Source organism: Lampetra planeri, chromosome 59, assembly GCF_965212315.1.
Source record: "Lampetra planeri chromosome 59, kcLamPlan1.2.h2, whole genome shotgun sequence".
Classification (NCBI taxonomy): domain Eukaryota; kingdom Metazoa; phylum Chordata; class Hyperoartia; order Petromyzontiformes; family Petromyzontidae; genus Lampetra; species Lampetra planeri.
The window spans coordinates 2,240,919-2,258,320 of NC_136165.1; the positions used below are offsets into that span (position 1 = coordinate 2,240,919).

General features: G+C 56.4%; 1 protein-coding gene across 3 annotated transcripts in view; it reads right to left on the minus strand.

The window, feature by feature from the left end:
- Positions 1 to 17,402, minus strand: part of LOC144736147 (histone-lysine N-methyltransferase ASH1L-like) — a 96,299-nt gene that overhangs the window by 40,163 nt on the left and 38,734 nt on the right. For all 3 annotated transcript variants that reach the window (XM_078618725.1, XM_078618726.1, XM_078618724.1), the window contains exons 3-5: positions 12,342 to 16,397; positions 11,774 to 11,966; positions 503 to 646 (exon numbers count right to left, since the gene is read on the minus strand). In XM_078618725.1, coding sequence (XP_078474851.1) covers positions 503 to 646; positions 11,774 to 11,966; positions 12,342 to 16,397 — 4,393 coding nt within the window. The remainder of the gene's footprint in view (positions 1 to 502; positions 647 to 11,773; positions 11,967 to 12,341; positions 16,398 to 17,402) is intronic.

The following is a 17,402-nucleotide window of genomic DNA, read 5'->3' on the forward strand; positions in this document are numbered from 1 at the left end:
ACTAAAAAGCGTGACGAGCCACAGTCAAACAACCCCTATGACCCATGTGGGGCGAGCAGGCCTTCACCCAATAGTGGATTAACGGCTGAGAATATTTTACAACCGACGATAACTCTCGTAGAAGAATATGACCCACTTTATAAATGACATTTTTGCGTAACATTGTGTTGCCGCGAGGAATTTAACCCTCGAGAAAACCGGCAAAATTGATCAAAGTCTTGCCCCAAAACACGGCGATAAAAATCCAGCGCCAACGAGACTCATCATCTCGAGCCGTGCCATGACACCGTCGCTAACGTGCGGCTCGTTCACTAAAATACTTCCGAGGCTAAACGCGCATTGGAAACCACTTACGGATTTGCACGCGGACGCGCGATTCTTCTTCAACGGTTTACATTACAAGCAACAATAACGGCGGCAAGAACCTCACACACCACCACCACCACCCCCTCCCCCCCCCACACGCGTGCTGGCAGTGACTGCCGCGGTGCCCCCCCCCCACCTGCTTCTCTGGAGCTGTCCGACAGTGACCTCCTGCGGCCACCGGCCATCGACGGGGCTCCATTGCCCAGCGGGCCGGCTCCTGGGGGCCAGCACCGCCCGGCACGGTCACGGTCTCGGTCTCGCGCCGACAGGCCGACCATGCCTGCGTGCCAAACGACGCCAAAAAAACGCACGGTACCGGGTTGAACGTAACAATCACATACAATTACGTCAATTCATCCGTCGCTCCTAGTCGCGAGACAAAGTTACATTGGGACGTTTGGAAAAGTTCATTTTTTTTGGAGGAGCGTTTTTGTTTGTGCGTGCAAGAAAAACCTGGGAGACAATGAAAGTGTAACAGCACAAGGGGGGGGGGGGAGCAACGCTCAAAAAATTCTGCACGTAAGTGGCGCTCACGAGCCCGCTCGTTTGAATGTCAACTCCTGACCCCCCATCACGGCCCAGAGGATTCTGGAGTTATACACCCGGGTCTTCCCTACGCGGGTTCATAATGGCCACCACGGCAAAAGATGGAGACCGTGTCAAAACTTTTTCACGATAACCCCTCCGGTCCACGTGTGTGGTGCGGGTGGGAGGGCGATTGACCAATTTCTGCCTGGAGCAGGGGGCCATGGGTGAGTGGCGCCTACAGCAGGGGCCATAGATGAGTGGAGCCGTCAAGCACCGCAGAAGCACGTAGCCGAGATTAATTCCTCAAATAACTTCCTGCTCTGCGGCCAAAGGGGGTGACCGCACGGGGCCGCGCCGCTGTCAAGTGGGCTGTTAAAGGAAGAGCGACGGCCTCTAACCCAAACCCCGTCCCCCCCCACCTCTTCACCGGCACCGTCCACACAAACGAAACGGCGGCTCCCACAGACAGAACCACTTCTCCACGCCCGGCTCCTTCTCTGTCAGCGGCTCCCCCCCCACCCCACCTTATCTCATGCCCTCCGCACGACACACTCCCCCCACCTCGCACCACCCTCCCAACAACGCCACCCACGATTGTTCACCGATCTCGCTTCCCCCCCCCCCCGCGTTTGCGTAAGGAACAGGGCGTCCTCAGCGCCACGATTCCTTCCCCTTACCCGGCTGTCAAAATAAACGAACGCGAATTGAGGGCGGGCGGGCGGGCGGGTCAGCCACGGAGCGTTATGATGCGGTTTGCCGACTGGTGGTGTGGGTTTTGGCGAAGAGGTTGGTTAGTGGGAGAGTGATGTTTCTTTAAGGTCCCAGGGCTGGGTATTTTTCTCCTCCCCAAACCCACACATTGTTACCAGAAACAGACACTTAAAGTACTGTATTAAGTGACGTAAATAATTGCCGTACTCGCGTGTCCATCTCCGAGCGTTGGATTTCATTCAGAGCAATGCTATTCTGAAGGCACCCCACTCCCCACCACCCCCCACACCCTGAGCTTTCCACATAAGCTCCGCACCCTTATCAACTACACAGGCGCATTATTATTGAGTGCAAGTGCGAGCGAGCGTCCCATGTCGGTGCTTTGCGTACGCATGCAAGCCAGGACATGTGCGTGCGTGTGTGTGGGGGGTCAACAGTGGGGAGCGGCGGGTGTAGCGGTTAGCGCGCCGCGCTACAAACCCCGGCGACCCGAGTTTCGATTCCCGCTCACGGCCAACACCAGAACCGGTTCAGATAATTGTCACTGGACTTCCCAGAGGTCGACTCAGCCTCAAATGAGTACCTGGTGCAGTGTGTAAACATCGCCACTGGGGAGACAAAGGCGGCCGGGCGGGCGTGGAGCTGGCCACCAACCCCCTCTCCTCGTGTGCCGTTCCGGCCTTCACAGGTGTTACTCGCTAACAGCACTTGCCCCAACAGTCTGTTAAGGCTATACGGGGATCTTTGCTTTGGGGGACGTGAGCAGCCAGCTCTGGTTGTGTTGACACTCGACAGCATTCGGTGCAAGGACTTGTGTGTGTGTGTGTGCACATGCTTGTGTGTGTGTTGGGGAGTGTGCGATGCGTTAGTGGAGTGTGTAATGAGTGCGTTGTGTGTGTGTTGTAGTGGTGAGTGGCGGTGCACTGTTTAGCGCGCTGCTCTATGAACCTGGTGACCCGACTTCGATATCCCGCTCATGACCAATAACAGTGGCAAATGATAGTAGGTTTTTACCCTTTTAACTGGTACAAAACTGACACCTTTATAATAAAGGTGTCAGTTTTGTACCAGTTAAAAGGGTAAAAACCTACTATCATATTTTGCCACTGGTAAAAGAGATCTCATAGTGTAAACAGTGGCAAATATTTGAAATGTTCCTGGGCCTCCGCTAGGTCATCTCAGCCTTCAATGAATACCTTCTGCGGTGTGTATACATCAGCAATGGGGAGACAAAGGCTGCCGGGCATGGTGTTCGCCACCCACCCCCTCGTATGCCGTGTCGCCCTTCAGGAGGTGCTAATGGCACTAAAGGGGAGATCCGTCTTTGTTGATGAGTAGGCAGTGATGGTGTAGCGAATAATATTTAGCATTGGTCCTGGGCCTCCTCTAGGTTGACCGAGCCAGAAAATAGTTGCGCGGCCCGTGTGAAAGCTTCAGGATAGGGGAGAGAAAGGGCAGCTAGTTTCGATACCGGTCACACGACCTCCTCCTGCGCCATTGCAGGTTCTAACAGCTGCTCCCCAACAAAACTTGCCTCGACTTGTGCAACGAGGGGGGGGGGGGACGGCGACGACTTTATTATTTAACGAGCGATTTATGTTCGTGCAACACTTTCTATTTCTCGTGACAAAGTTGTCGTCATGTTGAGATTGCAAGCTGTTGCCTCGTTGCTCTTAACTTTATTTGGTTTCACGCCTTTGGAACTTCTTGGTGGTCCAGTTTACCGAGGTGTCTCGTCTGATTAAACAACGTAAACTTTAACACCGTGTAGGCCCTACTGGGGCACTTGTGTTTTATGTGTGTGTTTACATTAATATTTACTGCTGCATGTATGTACATGTTCAAGTCCTTTAGCACCGTCCGTAGCCAACCGTGTTAATCGGAGGCGCAGAGGAAGGACAAACTAACACGCAAAAAGCAGTTCTAAAGAAATTAGTTTGTCAATGTAGATTATTTAAAAGCTGCAAAGTGGCTTCCTAATATCGGAAGAGCGTTACCAGATGGCCGCAGAAGGACATCTAAAAGCGCGCGAAGCGTTGACCGTCTTTGTTCGACGGCCAGCCAACAAGCCACCGCCACCGCTGCTGCGAGGATGACCGGAGTTAGAATTCTGATGGTTTATACATTTATGGCGATCACCCCCCCCCATCCCTCGTTGTTAACCAGGTCGGTGGACGAGGTGCATCCGTTAGTCATTCATCTCAATCAGTCAACCCATAACACCTGGGTCTGTCCCGTGACCTCCTGTCAGGGATGCCTTCAACACTTCAAATTGCCTAAAAAGTGCACCTAGCCTGGCACAAGCGCTGTGGAGACGTCGCCGCTACTAAGAAGAGAATGGCGGCTGTTGTTCTTCTTCTTCTTATGTATGCTTATGCATCTGTGTGTATGCATCTCTGTGTGCATGTGTGTGTGCGTGCAGTAGTGTGTGTGCAGTAGTGTAGCGGTTAGCACACTGCGCTACGAACCCAGAAATTAGTTCGATTCTCGCTCACAGCCACCAACACCGGTGACGATTATCTGAACCAGTCCTGGGCCTCCCCTAGGTCGACTCGGCCTCAAATTAGCACTTGGTGTGGTGTGCATACCTCACCACTCGGGAGACAAAGGCGGCCGGGCGTGGTGATGGCCACCCAGCCCTGAATGTGCTGTGCTTGCTAACAACACTTGCCCCAAAAGTCACCGAAGGCTATACGGGGGATCTTTGTCTTTGTGAGTGTGTGTTGATGCTGCTGCCACCCACACAAAAGAACAAATGCTGCCTTGCCGGTCAGTCCAGTCCACCGAGGGGGGTTGGCCCTCATCTCGCTCTCCGTGTCCCTCTCTCTCTCTGCTTCTCCCCGTGGACAAAGTCAATGAACCAAACTCTAAACAAACACTGCCCTTCCTCCATTAATGCCATCTGCCAAATGCCACACATTCTTTTTTTTCTCTCTCTTTCTCTCTCTGCCAGATTGAGACTCTCACACGCGCGGCGTTGATTCCCGTTGCTCCCTTATTCCCTTTGTAGATCTCAGAAGCTAAGCAGGAGTTTTGAGTTTGGATAATGCGACAAAGAGCGACCGTCATGCACGCCAGGTCATCAAAGGCAGCGGCGGTGAGGCTGCGTTATGTTGTGGGCAGCAGTGAGTGTGGGAGAAAAAAAACCCATATTGTTGGACTGTACTGCGCTTCTATGCTCCTTTGGTCAATGGATCAACTGTTGTTGCAATTGGACCTTAAAACAATCCGCTTACCTGCTGGCTGCTAATTACTATGATTGTTGGGAGTAGTGGAACGTTCGTTAGCGCACCACGCTATCAACCCGGCATCCCGAGTTGAGAATTTACCAGCCACGGCGAACATCGGTGCCGAGATTTATCTGAACCGGTCATTGGCCTGCCTTCACCAATCCGCACCGACCACCATGACGAAGCACGGTCAAGTTACCCCCACTAGCACTAGCACGGCATGGGGAGGGGGCCCTCATCCAGCAGTGGATTAAGAAATGGGGTGTACACACGCGTGGACATTCTATTTGCAGAGGCTCACCATATCACGATTGTGCTCACCGCCAAAATCTGGTGAAGCAGCCGAGGGAGGGGGGGGGGAGGGACAGTTTATGCCTGGCACGGTGTAACTGCATGCCGGCCGGCCAACTGGCGGCCACAACTTCGGCACAGCGGCCCGCCAACGATGCACACACACAAAGCACGGCTGCCGCAGGCCTCGTCGTTTCTCCGAAGGGCTTGCGGGGAGTTTTTTTAGACCACAGCAAAAGTGGCGAAGAACGTTTTTCACGACGATTTCTCATCGCATTCAAACGATGCTTGCGCCGTTACGCGAGCGCCTACTTTAGGCTCAATTGCATTCGAAGTGTTCTCTTGGCGCGGTGTGTTCCTCATTGCAAGGCCCGCGGGGCCACAGGCGGACCCCTGGTGGCCGTTAGTGCGGCCCCTGACAATATAGAAATCGTGAAAACGACCACCATCATCAATGTGCTGTCAAACCTCAATGTTTTATCGGCGATTGTGGCCCCATCCTCTGAAAATGAGTGAATAACAATGTCTGAGCGCGTTGTAACAATAACAAATTTCCATTCGGACAGTGGGCAGTGGCACCACTTTGTGTTGGAGAACAGTTTTGCAAAGATGATGTCACAGCACTACTATTGAAATGACTGCTGAAGCCACTGTAATAGGCCTCTTTATTACAAGAACACACCTTTTGTACACACTATAAGGTGGGTATTTATAGTGACTAGATTGACTGCATTTCAACACGCTCTACGCAAAGCGTGGGCTTTTATTTATATATCAAGAGAGAGAGGCAGTCAGCCATGGGTAGAGGACAAAAATTAAGCTCAGGAGGCTGGACTTGAACGGGGGGGGGCAGTCGACAGGACAGATGTCTGGGTTAAGGGTAACCCAGACCATGAGAGCAGTAGAGAAGAATGAGTGGACCTCCCAGCGAGCTAGCTTTTGCCTGGACGATTCGAGAGAAAGCCTTGGTTGCTGGAGTGGAAGGGGAGTCATGCAAGATGAGAAACAGCAACCGCCCAACGGGAGCAAATGTCGACTGCAAAAAAAAAACCGGTGCCTGGCACAAGTCTATAAAATCTTGCGCGGTGCCCAGAGGTCGCAAACGGGTTTTGATTCCTAACCCGTACCCGTACCCGGCCGCACCAGGGTCGCAAATGGGTACCCGTACCCAGCCGGGTACAGGTACCCGTTCCCTACCCGTACCCTACCCGAAATGAGTGACAAACGGTGACTCACCAGTGACTCACGGCCTACCCGTACCCGGCCGCACCAGGGTCGCAAACGGCTACCCGTACCCGGCCGGGTACGGGTAGGTACGGGTAGCCAGGTATCGGGTAGGATACGGGTATCGGGTACCCGGTTGCGACCTCTGGCGGCCCCCCTATGGCCGGCCGAGAAGAGCCACCCAACGGAACCGCTCCGCGCACCGTGGATGACGATCGTCGACAGCACACCGCCGGCAGAAGGGAGGTGTCAAGGCCGACACATGCGAGGTGGTCTTCGCACGTGGATCAAGAACGGTCACAGCTCCTCTTGACCGGGGAAGGCTGCGCAAAGGCCTTGACGCACATCCAAGCGAACGCCCAAACAAAACGACTAATCCATTTCTGCGCTACTCCGGGCAGAGGATTAAGACTGATCTCGCACAGATGGCCTGAGGGCCGGCGTTGTGACCACACGGATGTGCTTGTGCTTCTGCCCGGGGGGCTCTGACACTTGCCAAGAGGCAAGGGGGTTCCCTTATATCGGCGGACAGTGCAAAATTTTATTTTTTTACAGGGAGTCCAGTGACGGTGCACGGCGCAGAACTGATATCACTTGGAAGCCGCACGTCTCCTCTTCGCGCGGTGGCTGGCCTGCGATGGCAGCCAGCAAGCAAAGGCTGTGGGGGAGGGGGGGGGATGGAGCCCCCAGACGCAACAAATCTCCCGGCGGTAAGCTGCAGGGATATCCGGGTTCAAAGGGTCTCGCTGCGTTAACGGCCGCAGGCGCGCGACCCCGTGACCCTCGCGAGCCACCCAGGAGGAAGCGGCGGTTGGGAAGGTGCAAGCGGTTGGGCCTCGCTGATCGCCAACAACGAGCACGGGAGCGGCGGGGGGGGGGGCGGCGGGGGGGGGGGGCGAATCGGGTGGTGGTGAGAAGGGGTAGGGTTGTGCGGTGGCCTCAGCTGGGGAGGAAATGCTCTCCAAAGTGAAATAGTGACATATGTCTTCTTGGTTCTTTCGGTAAAGTCACGTAGAAGGGAAATAATAAAATAATAAAAAATGTACATAATAAAATAATTCTCATGACGTTTCGGCCACAACGCAAGCAGCCGTCCTCAGGTGGAGAACAGGTCTGTCGGAAAGACAGCGTCTGAAGGTTACCCTTTTTTTTATTCAGACGCTGTCTTTCCGACAGACCTGTTCTTCACCTGAGGGACGGCTGCTTGCGTTGTGGCCGAAACGTCGTGAGAATTATTTTATTATTGTTTTATTTTTATTATTTTATTATTTCCCTTCTACGTGACTTTACCGAAAGAACCAAGAAGATGAATCCCTGCAGTCACGAAAGCTTTAAATCGAAATTTAGTGACATATGCTTCGGCAACTGGGGAGGAGGGGGGGTCAAACGATAAGTGAGACAAACACCACCGTTCACTGACCGACCGGTCTTGTCTAGTTTTTTTCCTGACCTCCGTAGTTACCGGCACCCCAATGGTATCACGCGGCCCATCACCAAGCTCTCTTAACCGCAACAACGTAACGAAGGAATGCGGAATGGCCTTCGTATCCAAAACGTACTCGAGGTTTTAACGTTTCGCAATCTAAATTGGCACTTTCAACGTTGCAATAATAGGGTTGTGCGAGTGGCGGTGCAGTGGTTAGAGCATTGCACTTAATCGTCGAAGCCCGGCCACGGCTAACAGAGGCGAGTGATATGCGAACCGCTCCTTCGATCTCCCACACACCCCCCCGCAAATTCCAGGTTCGGCACAGACGAGCGTGTGGACACACGGTTAACCAACCCTCAAGACCGATATGGCATAAGGAGGCATTCATCCAGCAGTGGATTGATGGGAGAACGGGCGCTATTATCGTTTGCTAATCAAGTCACTCGGAGCCATCGGACAGAGTGGATGGTGCTCTCACTGGGGCTGTTCATTTAGTTTTTGTTTAACCTTTTGTCAATAATCGCAAAATAAAAGTCCCGTTCGTCTGTGGAAAAGTAGCACATGGTGCCTGATGACCCCGGTGGCCCCCCGCAAGAAGGCGACCGCTTGACACAATCATGTTGAAACGCGCCGCGCGGTTTCAACATTCGCGCGTGCGTGCATGCCGATGGGTTGATCGTTACGAATGCTGAACCCGATTTGACGATCAAATCCATGGAGCTTTGAGGCCGACGATCGATTCTGAAAAAGATTTTTGACAAACCGATGACCGACTTCATCACCCTAAGTGCTGATGGCCACTTGCAGGTTTGGACAAGCGCTGCTATGGCCGCATTCCAAGCGAGATTAGGCTCCAATTTACCCCGGCACCCCGCCCTCACCCCCCCACCTAAGAGCACCTCGTCTCCTTGGGCAGCTCAAGAATGTTCCATTAATCGCCCTTCCTTGTCCACACCTTTGTGGCATGTGGGGTGATGTGTGCGGGCGGGGTGAGGGGGGAGCGGTAGTGCAGCGGTCAGGGCACTGTGCAAGGAAGCCGGCAACCTCGGTTCAACTTGCGCTAAATGGTCAACATTAGCGGTGGGTATCTGGCCTTCCCCTAGATCGACTCAGCCCGAAAAGGGCGGCTGGTGCGGTATGCAAACAGCATCATTTGGCAGTGGCGACACCATCCCCCCGTGTGCTGTTGCAGCCCCGTAAGCGATCGCGAACAGGACTTCTCGCCCCAACAGTCAGTGCGTGTCACATCAAGGACGATCTTTGTGTTGGTGTGGAAGGGAGAGGGGTGGGTGGTGGAGGCCAACGTGGGGGGGATAGAGTGAAGTAACCTTGACACCTGAAGCAAAAGCCTGGGGGGCCTTAAAGGTGCGTCACCTTCCTGGCCCCTTGCTTCCAACGGGGGGATTATTATCGAGGAATGTTTAATCTCAGCCCCAAGTGCAGCGGACGCTTTGAACGTATCGCCGAGATGAACGTTCAAAGTTCACCGTTGTGTCCTACGGAAAACGAATTACCAATGCGTGCGCGTGCAGTCCTTTGCCAAATCGACTGTTGGACGAGGGGCCTTCCCATGGCGGCGTCAAGTCACGGGAGGTTGAGCACAACTTCACCGCGGTGGTCAGTGGAGGTGCGTTGGTGAAGGGAGGGAGCATGGAAGTACAGTACAGCAATGGATCGCGTTGGCACTGCCCTGTACTGCCGACAACAAAGCATTAGTAGCCTATAACACCTGTTTTTGTGTGTGCGGCGGTTGCCCAGTGGAGCACTCACTGGGGCTCAGCCCTGCTTTTTTAGCTTCCGTGATCAGACGAGATCGGGCGCATTCCTATAGCGATCTAGTTGTAGGTGTGCAAACCTTAAGATAGTTAAATGCTGTGGGGGGGGGGAAGGGTGGAAGAAAATAAAACACAAAAAAAAGCTCAAGCATCAATGACGTGTGCAATATATTTTAGGGCAGCTTGGAGTGGTTTCTTTTCAAGGGTCGCCAACCGCAAGCCTGCGGTCATACCGCCCTGCGCAACGTAGGAGTAGTGCACGTCCGGCGAGGGAGGCTTTGCAGTGAAGCTCATGTGGGCCTCGGCACCTTTCGCGCGGGACGGGATTGCCGCGTGACGGAAATGTTGTTTGGGTTCAAGGTACCCTGGCAGAGTGGACGTGGAGCGAGGAAGTACGCCAACAGGGGTGACCGAAAAAACCCCGCAAAATCGACTGTCGAGAAAACGCGTGCGATGGAAGGCACCTCCTTAATGCCTATAACCTATGTTACTTGGGTTTCAAATTATAATACCTTCCCGAGGGCCTCGTTACAAAGCAACTGACAGTACTTGCATTATACGGGGGGGGGGGAAGGGGGGGTCGGGGTCGGATCAGGGAAGAGATAACATATCCAGCTGCCTCTGGTTATGGTTGAGAAATAAGTAATATTTAAAAATACTTTTTTTAAACACGCTTTAATGAAATGTAGAGTACGAGTAATGGCAGAACTCCACGACTCCAGTAAGTGGCTCTGAAGCTTGTTATAACGTAAGGGACCGTGATGATTTACAGCCAACGTCAGTTGAGCGTGGACAATTAGACCCAAGCCGAAACATAACATATAAAAATGAATGTTTAAAAATACTTTTATATATTTCTATGATAGAATATAGTATTACCATCAGTATGACATAAGTATACCAAGTTTGCAGTCGATACCACATTGGAAAGTGGGTTAAAATTGAGATACAAGATTTGAGGAAACGACAACAACCACAGAGTGAGTGCATAGAAAGCGTGTAAAAATATAGTTTAACTTTTTTTTCTTATTTTTTTATGATAGAATATGGTATTGTCATCAGTATGACATAAGTATACCAAGTTTGCAGTCGATACCACATTGGGAAGTGGGTTAAAATTGAGTTACAAGATTTGAGGATACAACAATGACAACAACAAAGTTAAATAAAAAAAACACAAACCCTCATCATAGCACGAGACAATAAAAAAAGCATTCTTACCCTTACCCAATGTTTCGATTGTTGCTATCGGGTGAGCTGCTGAAGACTTACATTAAAACCCTGTTGTGCACAGACAGCCACTGGCGAGCTCCTCAAGGCTTCGGTGCTACCGGGTGCTGAGCACAAGCAAATACAGGGCTCCCACTTTAATTCGATTAAAAAAACTATTCATAACGAGCGGGGGAGGAGGACAGCGCCGGAGCGACGCAACTCTCCCGGAGGTGGTCACCGTCGTAGGATGGGTGGACGCAGGGCAAAGGCGATTCGAGCTTTTTAATGGAATCGTGAGCATCGGATTCGTGACGAATCACCGAATCGCCGGGAGGTCAAATCGTAAATTAGATCGACGAGTGGCGTTGGCAGGTGGTCGAGTCAGGGGGAAGAGGAGGATAGGCTAAAACTAAACTTCGATTTAAAGCTTTCGTGACTGCAGGGATTAAACTTCTTGGTTCTTTCGGTAAAGTCACGTAGAAGGGAAATAATAAAATAAAACATAATAAGCAGCCGTCCTCCTTCACCTGAGGACGGCTGCTTGCGTTGTGGCCGAAACGTCGTGAGAATTATTTTATTATGCTTTATTTTTATTATTTTATTACTTCCCTTCTACGTGACTTTACCGAAAAAACCAAGAAGATAAAACTAAACTATTTCTATTTTACAAAGGGAAGGCCCCACTTTTTCAGAAGCCACCTGGCCACAAATGATAGCCCAACGAAGCGGCTCATCATCATGTAAACATTTATAGCGGCAAAATACTCGAAACGCATGTCGACTCTAAATGTGGAGGGAAAAATCGGAGGAACGGAGTAAAATATACGCGATTACGGTGAGAGGCAGATGTCACGGTCCGTATCAAACCCACGACCTCCTGTACACCAGGCTAGGCAGTTAACATCTCGCCACCACAGCGCCACGGGCCCGTGCCAACCCTCTCAAAAGTGGACGGCGCCGGACGTCGACAGAGAGAGAGAAAGAGCCGACGCCGCTACGCGACTCACCCATGAAGGCCGGGGATGTCATGTCGGCAGGCGGGCGGCCCCGGGCCCTCTCGTCGAGCGAGCCTCGGCGGTAGCCGGCGCCACCGCTGATGCAGTCGCGCGACCGCCACGGGAAGGCGTTGGCGGAGCCGGGCTGCGAGTACCTCCGCACGCACGCGTCAATCGACTCGTTGATGGCGTCGTACGGTCTTGGCTGCAAGAGAAATCACAAGCGGATGTTCTGGAACTCAGCGATCACTGTGGATGTAACAAGAGTTATAAACGATGAGAATTGTACTTTCGCCGTTTTCGCGGTCGTGCTACAGAACCCGGATTTGTGTTTTCGGTTTTTATTGTTGTTTGGCAACGATGTCCGACGTTTCACTCCACGTGCTGGGAGCTCCTTTATGAATTGTCCCTAAAGAAGTTCCCAGCAAGTGGAGCGAGACGTGCGGTAACAACCCAAAAGCACAATCGGAGAGCTATTCAGCTCCGTATGTTTGGCCACTGATGGGTTACAAAGTTAAAGAATTAACTCGGGAGCTCAAGAGACAATTCCCTCGACCGCACGATCATCACGAGGACGCACCTGCAACCGAGAAACAGACGCCAAGCGCCCAGCCATCAGCCTTCCCTCCCGTCCACGATGCTCACTCCTCCCCTCATCCTCCTCTTCCTCCTCCTCCTCGTCATCCTCCTCCTCCTCGTCATCCTCCTCCTCTTCCTCCTCTTCCTCTTCTTCCTCCTCCTCATCCTCCTCTTCCTCCTCCTCCTCCTCCTCCTCATCATCCTCCTCCTCCTCATCGTCCGAGAAGCGCCCGTCCTTCACGTGGAACTGCGCGCGGGGACCGGGCGACGTGTCCGGAGAGCTGCGCTCGGAGGCCTCGCGCTCGCGCCGCCGTAGCTTGCTCCCGTGCCGCCCGCTCACCGGCCGTGCCCTCTTGCTGCGGTAGCACGCCGGCGGCGGCGGCCCGTTGAGCAGCGCCAGCGGAGCCCCCAGTCGGAAGTCGAACGGGCTCAGGCGACTGGCCAGAGCCCCGGGTGGCGGCGGCGGCATGGGGGGCGGCGGGTAGAGGGGCGGCGGGTACTGCCCGTAGTAGCCCAGGCTCAGGCTGCTCGTGGTGACGGGGGGAGGCGGAGGCGGCGGCGACGAAATGTAAGGCAGGCCGAACGAGTCGAAGTAGCGACCCGTCGCCAGCGGGTAGCCCACGCCGGGCAGGAAGGGCGGAGGCGGCGCCACCGCGTCGGGCGATTGCGAGCAGCCGTCGGACGGCTTCGGGGGCCTCCCGCGCCGCCGCATGCCCAGGGCGCGCGGGTCGGGCGGCGCCCGCCTGATATAGTGCAACGGGTCGAAGGCGAAGGGCGGCGCCAGCGCGTAAAAGTGGCTGAAGTTGACGCGGAAGATGGAGGGCAGCACGTCGCGCGGGATGTAGCGAGGCCCGCGCTGCGTGAGGCGCAGCTCTGCCAGGCAGCGCACAGCGTCCTCCAGCGCCGACAGGTACCCCGGGTCCTGCCGCGCCGCGTGCATCTGCAGGTACTTCTTCTTACGCTTGCGCTTCTGCTTCTTCAGCTTCTCGTACAGCAGCAGGTCGCCCATGAGGCCGCGGTGCCGCCGCTTGCCCCGGTGCGCCTTCTTCTCTTTCCCGGGGCCCGTGACCCCCGGGCCGCCGGCGCCAGCGACGCCGGCCCCCGCGATGCCGGCGCACGCTTTCAGCGCCTGCTGCTCGGCGGCCGCCGCCACGGCCGAAGCGGAGATGTCGTCAGCCGAGGCCGCGTCGCCCGTGAAATGCTGCCGCCGGCGCCGCAGCCCCTCGCAGGCCTTCTCGCCGCGGTCCGACGTGCTGTTGTTGTCGGTGCCGATGCCGCTGTCGCTGGGCACCGTCTCGTCGCTGTGCGACTCGCTGGCGGGGGACGGCGTCGCCTCCTTCAGGATCATCGCGGCGTCCGGGAGCGCGCGGCAGCACGGAGAGTTGGGCGGCGAGGGCGGCCGCACGGACTTGCGCGCCGCCTTCGTGGGAACGAAGCGGCGCTGCAGGGGAGTGGGCGGCGGCGCCAGCGTGGGCTCCACAAAGCTGCCGGCGTCGCTGCTCGGCGGGCTCTGGTTGCCGCTAAAGCTGGAGAAGTGCGTGCGCGCCGGCGACGGCTGCGGTGTCGAAGAAGGCCCCGGATGCGACACAGCCGGCGACAGTGCGCCGGCGCGGTGCTGCTGCTGGTGCTGCTGGTGCTGCTGCTGGTGGTGGTGCTGCAGGTGCTGCTGGTGCTGCAGGTGCTGCAGGTGCTGAAGGTGCTGCAGGTGCTGCTGATGCTGCTGGTGCTGCAGATGCTGATGTTGCAGGTGCTGCTGCTGGCTCCTCAGTGGGTTGAAACTGGCGCCATAATCACTGCCGCTGCCGAAGAGGGCGCTACCCCGACCGGAGACTGGGCAGCCATCGGACGTGGCCTTGGGCTTGCGGCCTCTCTTCTTGCCGATGTATATCGTGCCACGCTTGCTCACGTTGATCTGCTGCTTGAGCCGAGAGCCGAGCGCCGCTGCAATGGTGGAAACGGGCCCAGCCACCCTCGGTTGAGGCTTTTCCCGAATCGCGTTTCCCGGCGTCAAAATCTGCTTCAGGATCTTCTTTCGCTTCAGTGTCCTCATCTTGTTGATCTTCTTGATCAATTTTTTGTCCAGTACCTTGCCGACCATTGGCCGGTCCTTCTTGGCCTGCAGCTCTGCGTGGTGTGCGACGTCCGTGGGCGAGGCGTCGTTGTCATCCTTGTACCGTTTAAACCGTTTTCCGTCCATCTCGAGGCCGCCGCCGGCGCCGTCGATGCCGCCCGCTGCGCCGCCCTCCTTCAGCTCCTGGCGCCCGAAGACGGCCGTACCGAGATGGCCGCCCACGTGAACCGCGGAGAGCATGGGTGACGGACGCATGATGCCACCCATGCCCATCTCCATTTTCCTCGGCCTGCCTCTCCCCCGCCTGCTCTCGTCCAGGCAGACCAGCGAGCCGACGCCGCCCCCGCCGCCGTGCTGGTGGAACATGCCGAGCATCGTGCGCTTTATTGGGGGCGGCACCGGCGCTGCTGGTTTGGCGGCGGCGGCGGCGGCGAGCGGCGGAACGAGCGCCATCAGCGGCTTGTCCTTCTGCAGAGAGGGTTTCGACCGAGGCCGCCCCCTCTTGGGCTTGTTCACGTCGGCGGCGTCGGCGCCGTGAGCGGCGAACATCACGGGCCGCTTGAGGAATCCGCCGCCCATGGGCAGAGCCGGAGGCGACAGGGACAGCGGCGGCCGCCCCGTTATCCCGGGCGGCGGCATTGGCCGGTGCCCGAACTCCTTGAACTTGGGCGACACGGCGGCCTGCGCGATGAGCGACACGGGCCTCTGCTCCGTGTTGTTCAGCGGGAGCCCGAACTTGTTCAGCTTCTTGAGGTGGCCGGCGCCCTTGTTGGAGCGGCTCTGATACACCATCCACGACTCGGCGTCCAGCTCGTGCCTCTCGGCCCCCGCCTTCTCCTTTGCCTGGCGCCCGCCGCCCCCCTTCTTCCTGCGCACCACCAGCTCCGGCTGTAGCGTCGGCATCTTCGGGGCCCGGCTCTGGCCCCCGATGATGGAACTCGGCCTGTGGCCGTGCGCCGCCTTCCTCTTCACGTTTTTCGTCCTCGCCGAGGCCTTTGCGCAAACGTCGCCGGTCCGCCGCGGCCCCGCGTCGCAGCCGGGCGCGTCGGCCAAAACCTCCGCTTTGCCGTCCTCGAAGGAGCCCTCCCGCACGAGCCGGGGAGGCTCGGGAGACCCGTGCCTCGACCCGCGGTGCTCCCGGGGCTCCGGCGGCAGGCTCGGCACGCGCGGCTCGCCGTCCTTGCGGCCGTCGCAACTCTGCAGCGCGGGCTGCAGCGCCGCGGCCAAGTCCTCCGTGTGGCGAAGCGCCGACGCGGCACCGTCGGCCGTGGTGGGCCTGGCCGGCAGCCCGCCGCACCGCTCCTCCGCGGGGCCGCCGGGGCACCCGGACGGGACGTCCCGCTTGCCGGTGGGCAGGGCCTGGGCGCCGCCGGGTTTCCGCGCTTTGTCCGTCGATGCGGCGACGGCGGCGGTGGCGGTAGCGGCGGCACGCGAGACGCCGGAAGACGCGGTCTCCTCCTCCTCCTGGCTATCTTCGGACGCCGATGACAGGTACGCCACTTTGCTTTTCCGGAAGCGGCTCGCCACAACAGCACGGGCCTCGCCGGGCCTCGGTCGGGCCTCTGCGCCAGTCGCTCCTTCCTCGCCCGGCGCCTCCATCTTGGCAGCGATCCTGCGGTCGGCTTGAACGCCGCCGCCGCCGCTCAATTCGGCGCACGCGGAGGCCCTCGCGGCCGCTCTGGAAGACGACGTCGCTGCCCGGGGTCCACGTCCGGCAGGCGCAGGCCGCGGCAGAATCTGGGGTGCACAGTTCGGCGCCGCGGCTCCATCGAGCGCGCCGAGGCAGTCGGTCCCCAAACGCGCGTCGTCCCGGCCCCAGCAACGGTCGGCGGAACCCGGCGGTTCTCTCCGTGCCCCCCGCGAGAGCTCGCCGGCAGGGGAGCTGGTGCCGTCGGTGCCGTCGGTGCCGTCCAACGTCGGCTCCCCCTGCGCTGCGTGGGCTCCCTCCAGCTCTGGCTCGCAGTGCTTGAACACTTTGGGGCGGCCCTAGAAGACAAAAACGGGAGGTTGTGGGTGAGAGCCGGATCATTTCATCATCATCATGATCATGATCGTCACTTAATATTTATCCCAGGCCTCCCATGCAGCACATCTTGACGCACGAGGTGAACCCAGCACCGGACTTCAAGTCAGCATTAGCCTGCCGGCAGAGGGACGACGTTGCTATATGGCTTCCAAATGTAGTAATTTCTCATAATTTTTGACCGTGATACTGGTACACGCCGGCCTACGCTCTTTCGAATGACACCATGAGATGTCGTCATGAGATGTCATCCTTGTGATGCGTGTTGCACCATCGATTTGCACTTTCATTTCGAACATCGTCATTTCACAGGTGTGCGCGCTGAAAAGTCACTGTTCACTGCTGCACGCTGAAGTCACCATTCACAAGCATTTGGCAAAACAAAAACAAACTGGCAACAAGTTTTTTTTTTTACTTCAAATTAAGACTAATTTTTTTAATTGGTCATTCCCCAAAACACCTTCATCTAAAATTGTTTTTATGGGAAATACAAAGAAAAGAACCCTAAAAACTCACAACCACACACACAGGTGACCCTGTGCCCCCGAGTAGCTGTAAGTTAATGGTTCCTCCGACACGCGTTTACGAGCACGCCTCGTTTCACTGCGACCTCCAGAGAGGCACAAAGACACACGACACCAAGGCGGCAACCTCTCCCGACCGAAGCCGATCAACGGCGGGTCCGAGACGGGCGGCACCATGCGCCAGTGGCATCCGGGTCACGGTGAGAACATGAGTGTGGTTGCCACTCATTCGTCCGATAGGGAGACCAGCAATGAATATATAATGACGCTGGGGGCCAGCGCCTGTTATGAGCAGCCACAAGGTCACGTGCCGCGACAGCGGCGCGCATGACGGAACGTGTCGACAGGGAGCTCTTGTACGTACGTGTAGATGTTGCGGGCTCTTTTTGTAAATCCACTGCTGGATGAGGGCCTCCGCGCATCTTGCGGACCCGTGAGCTAAAT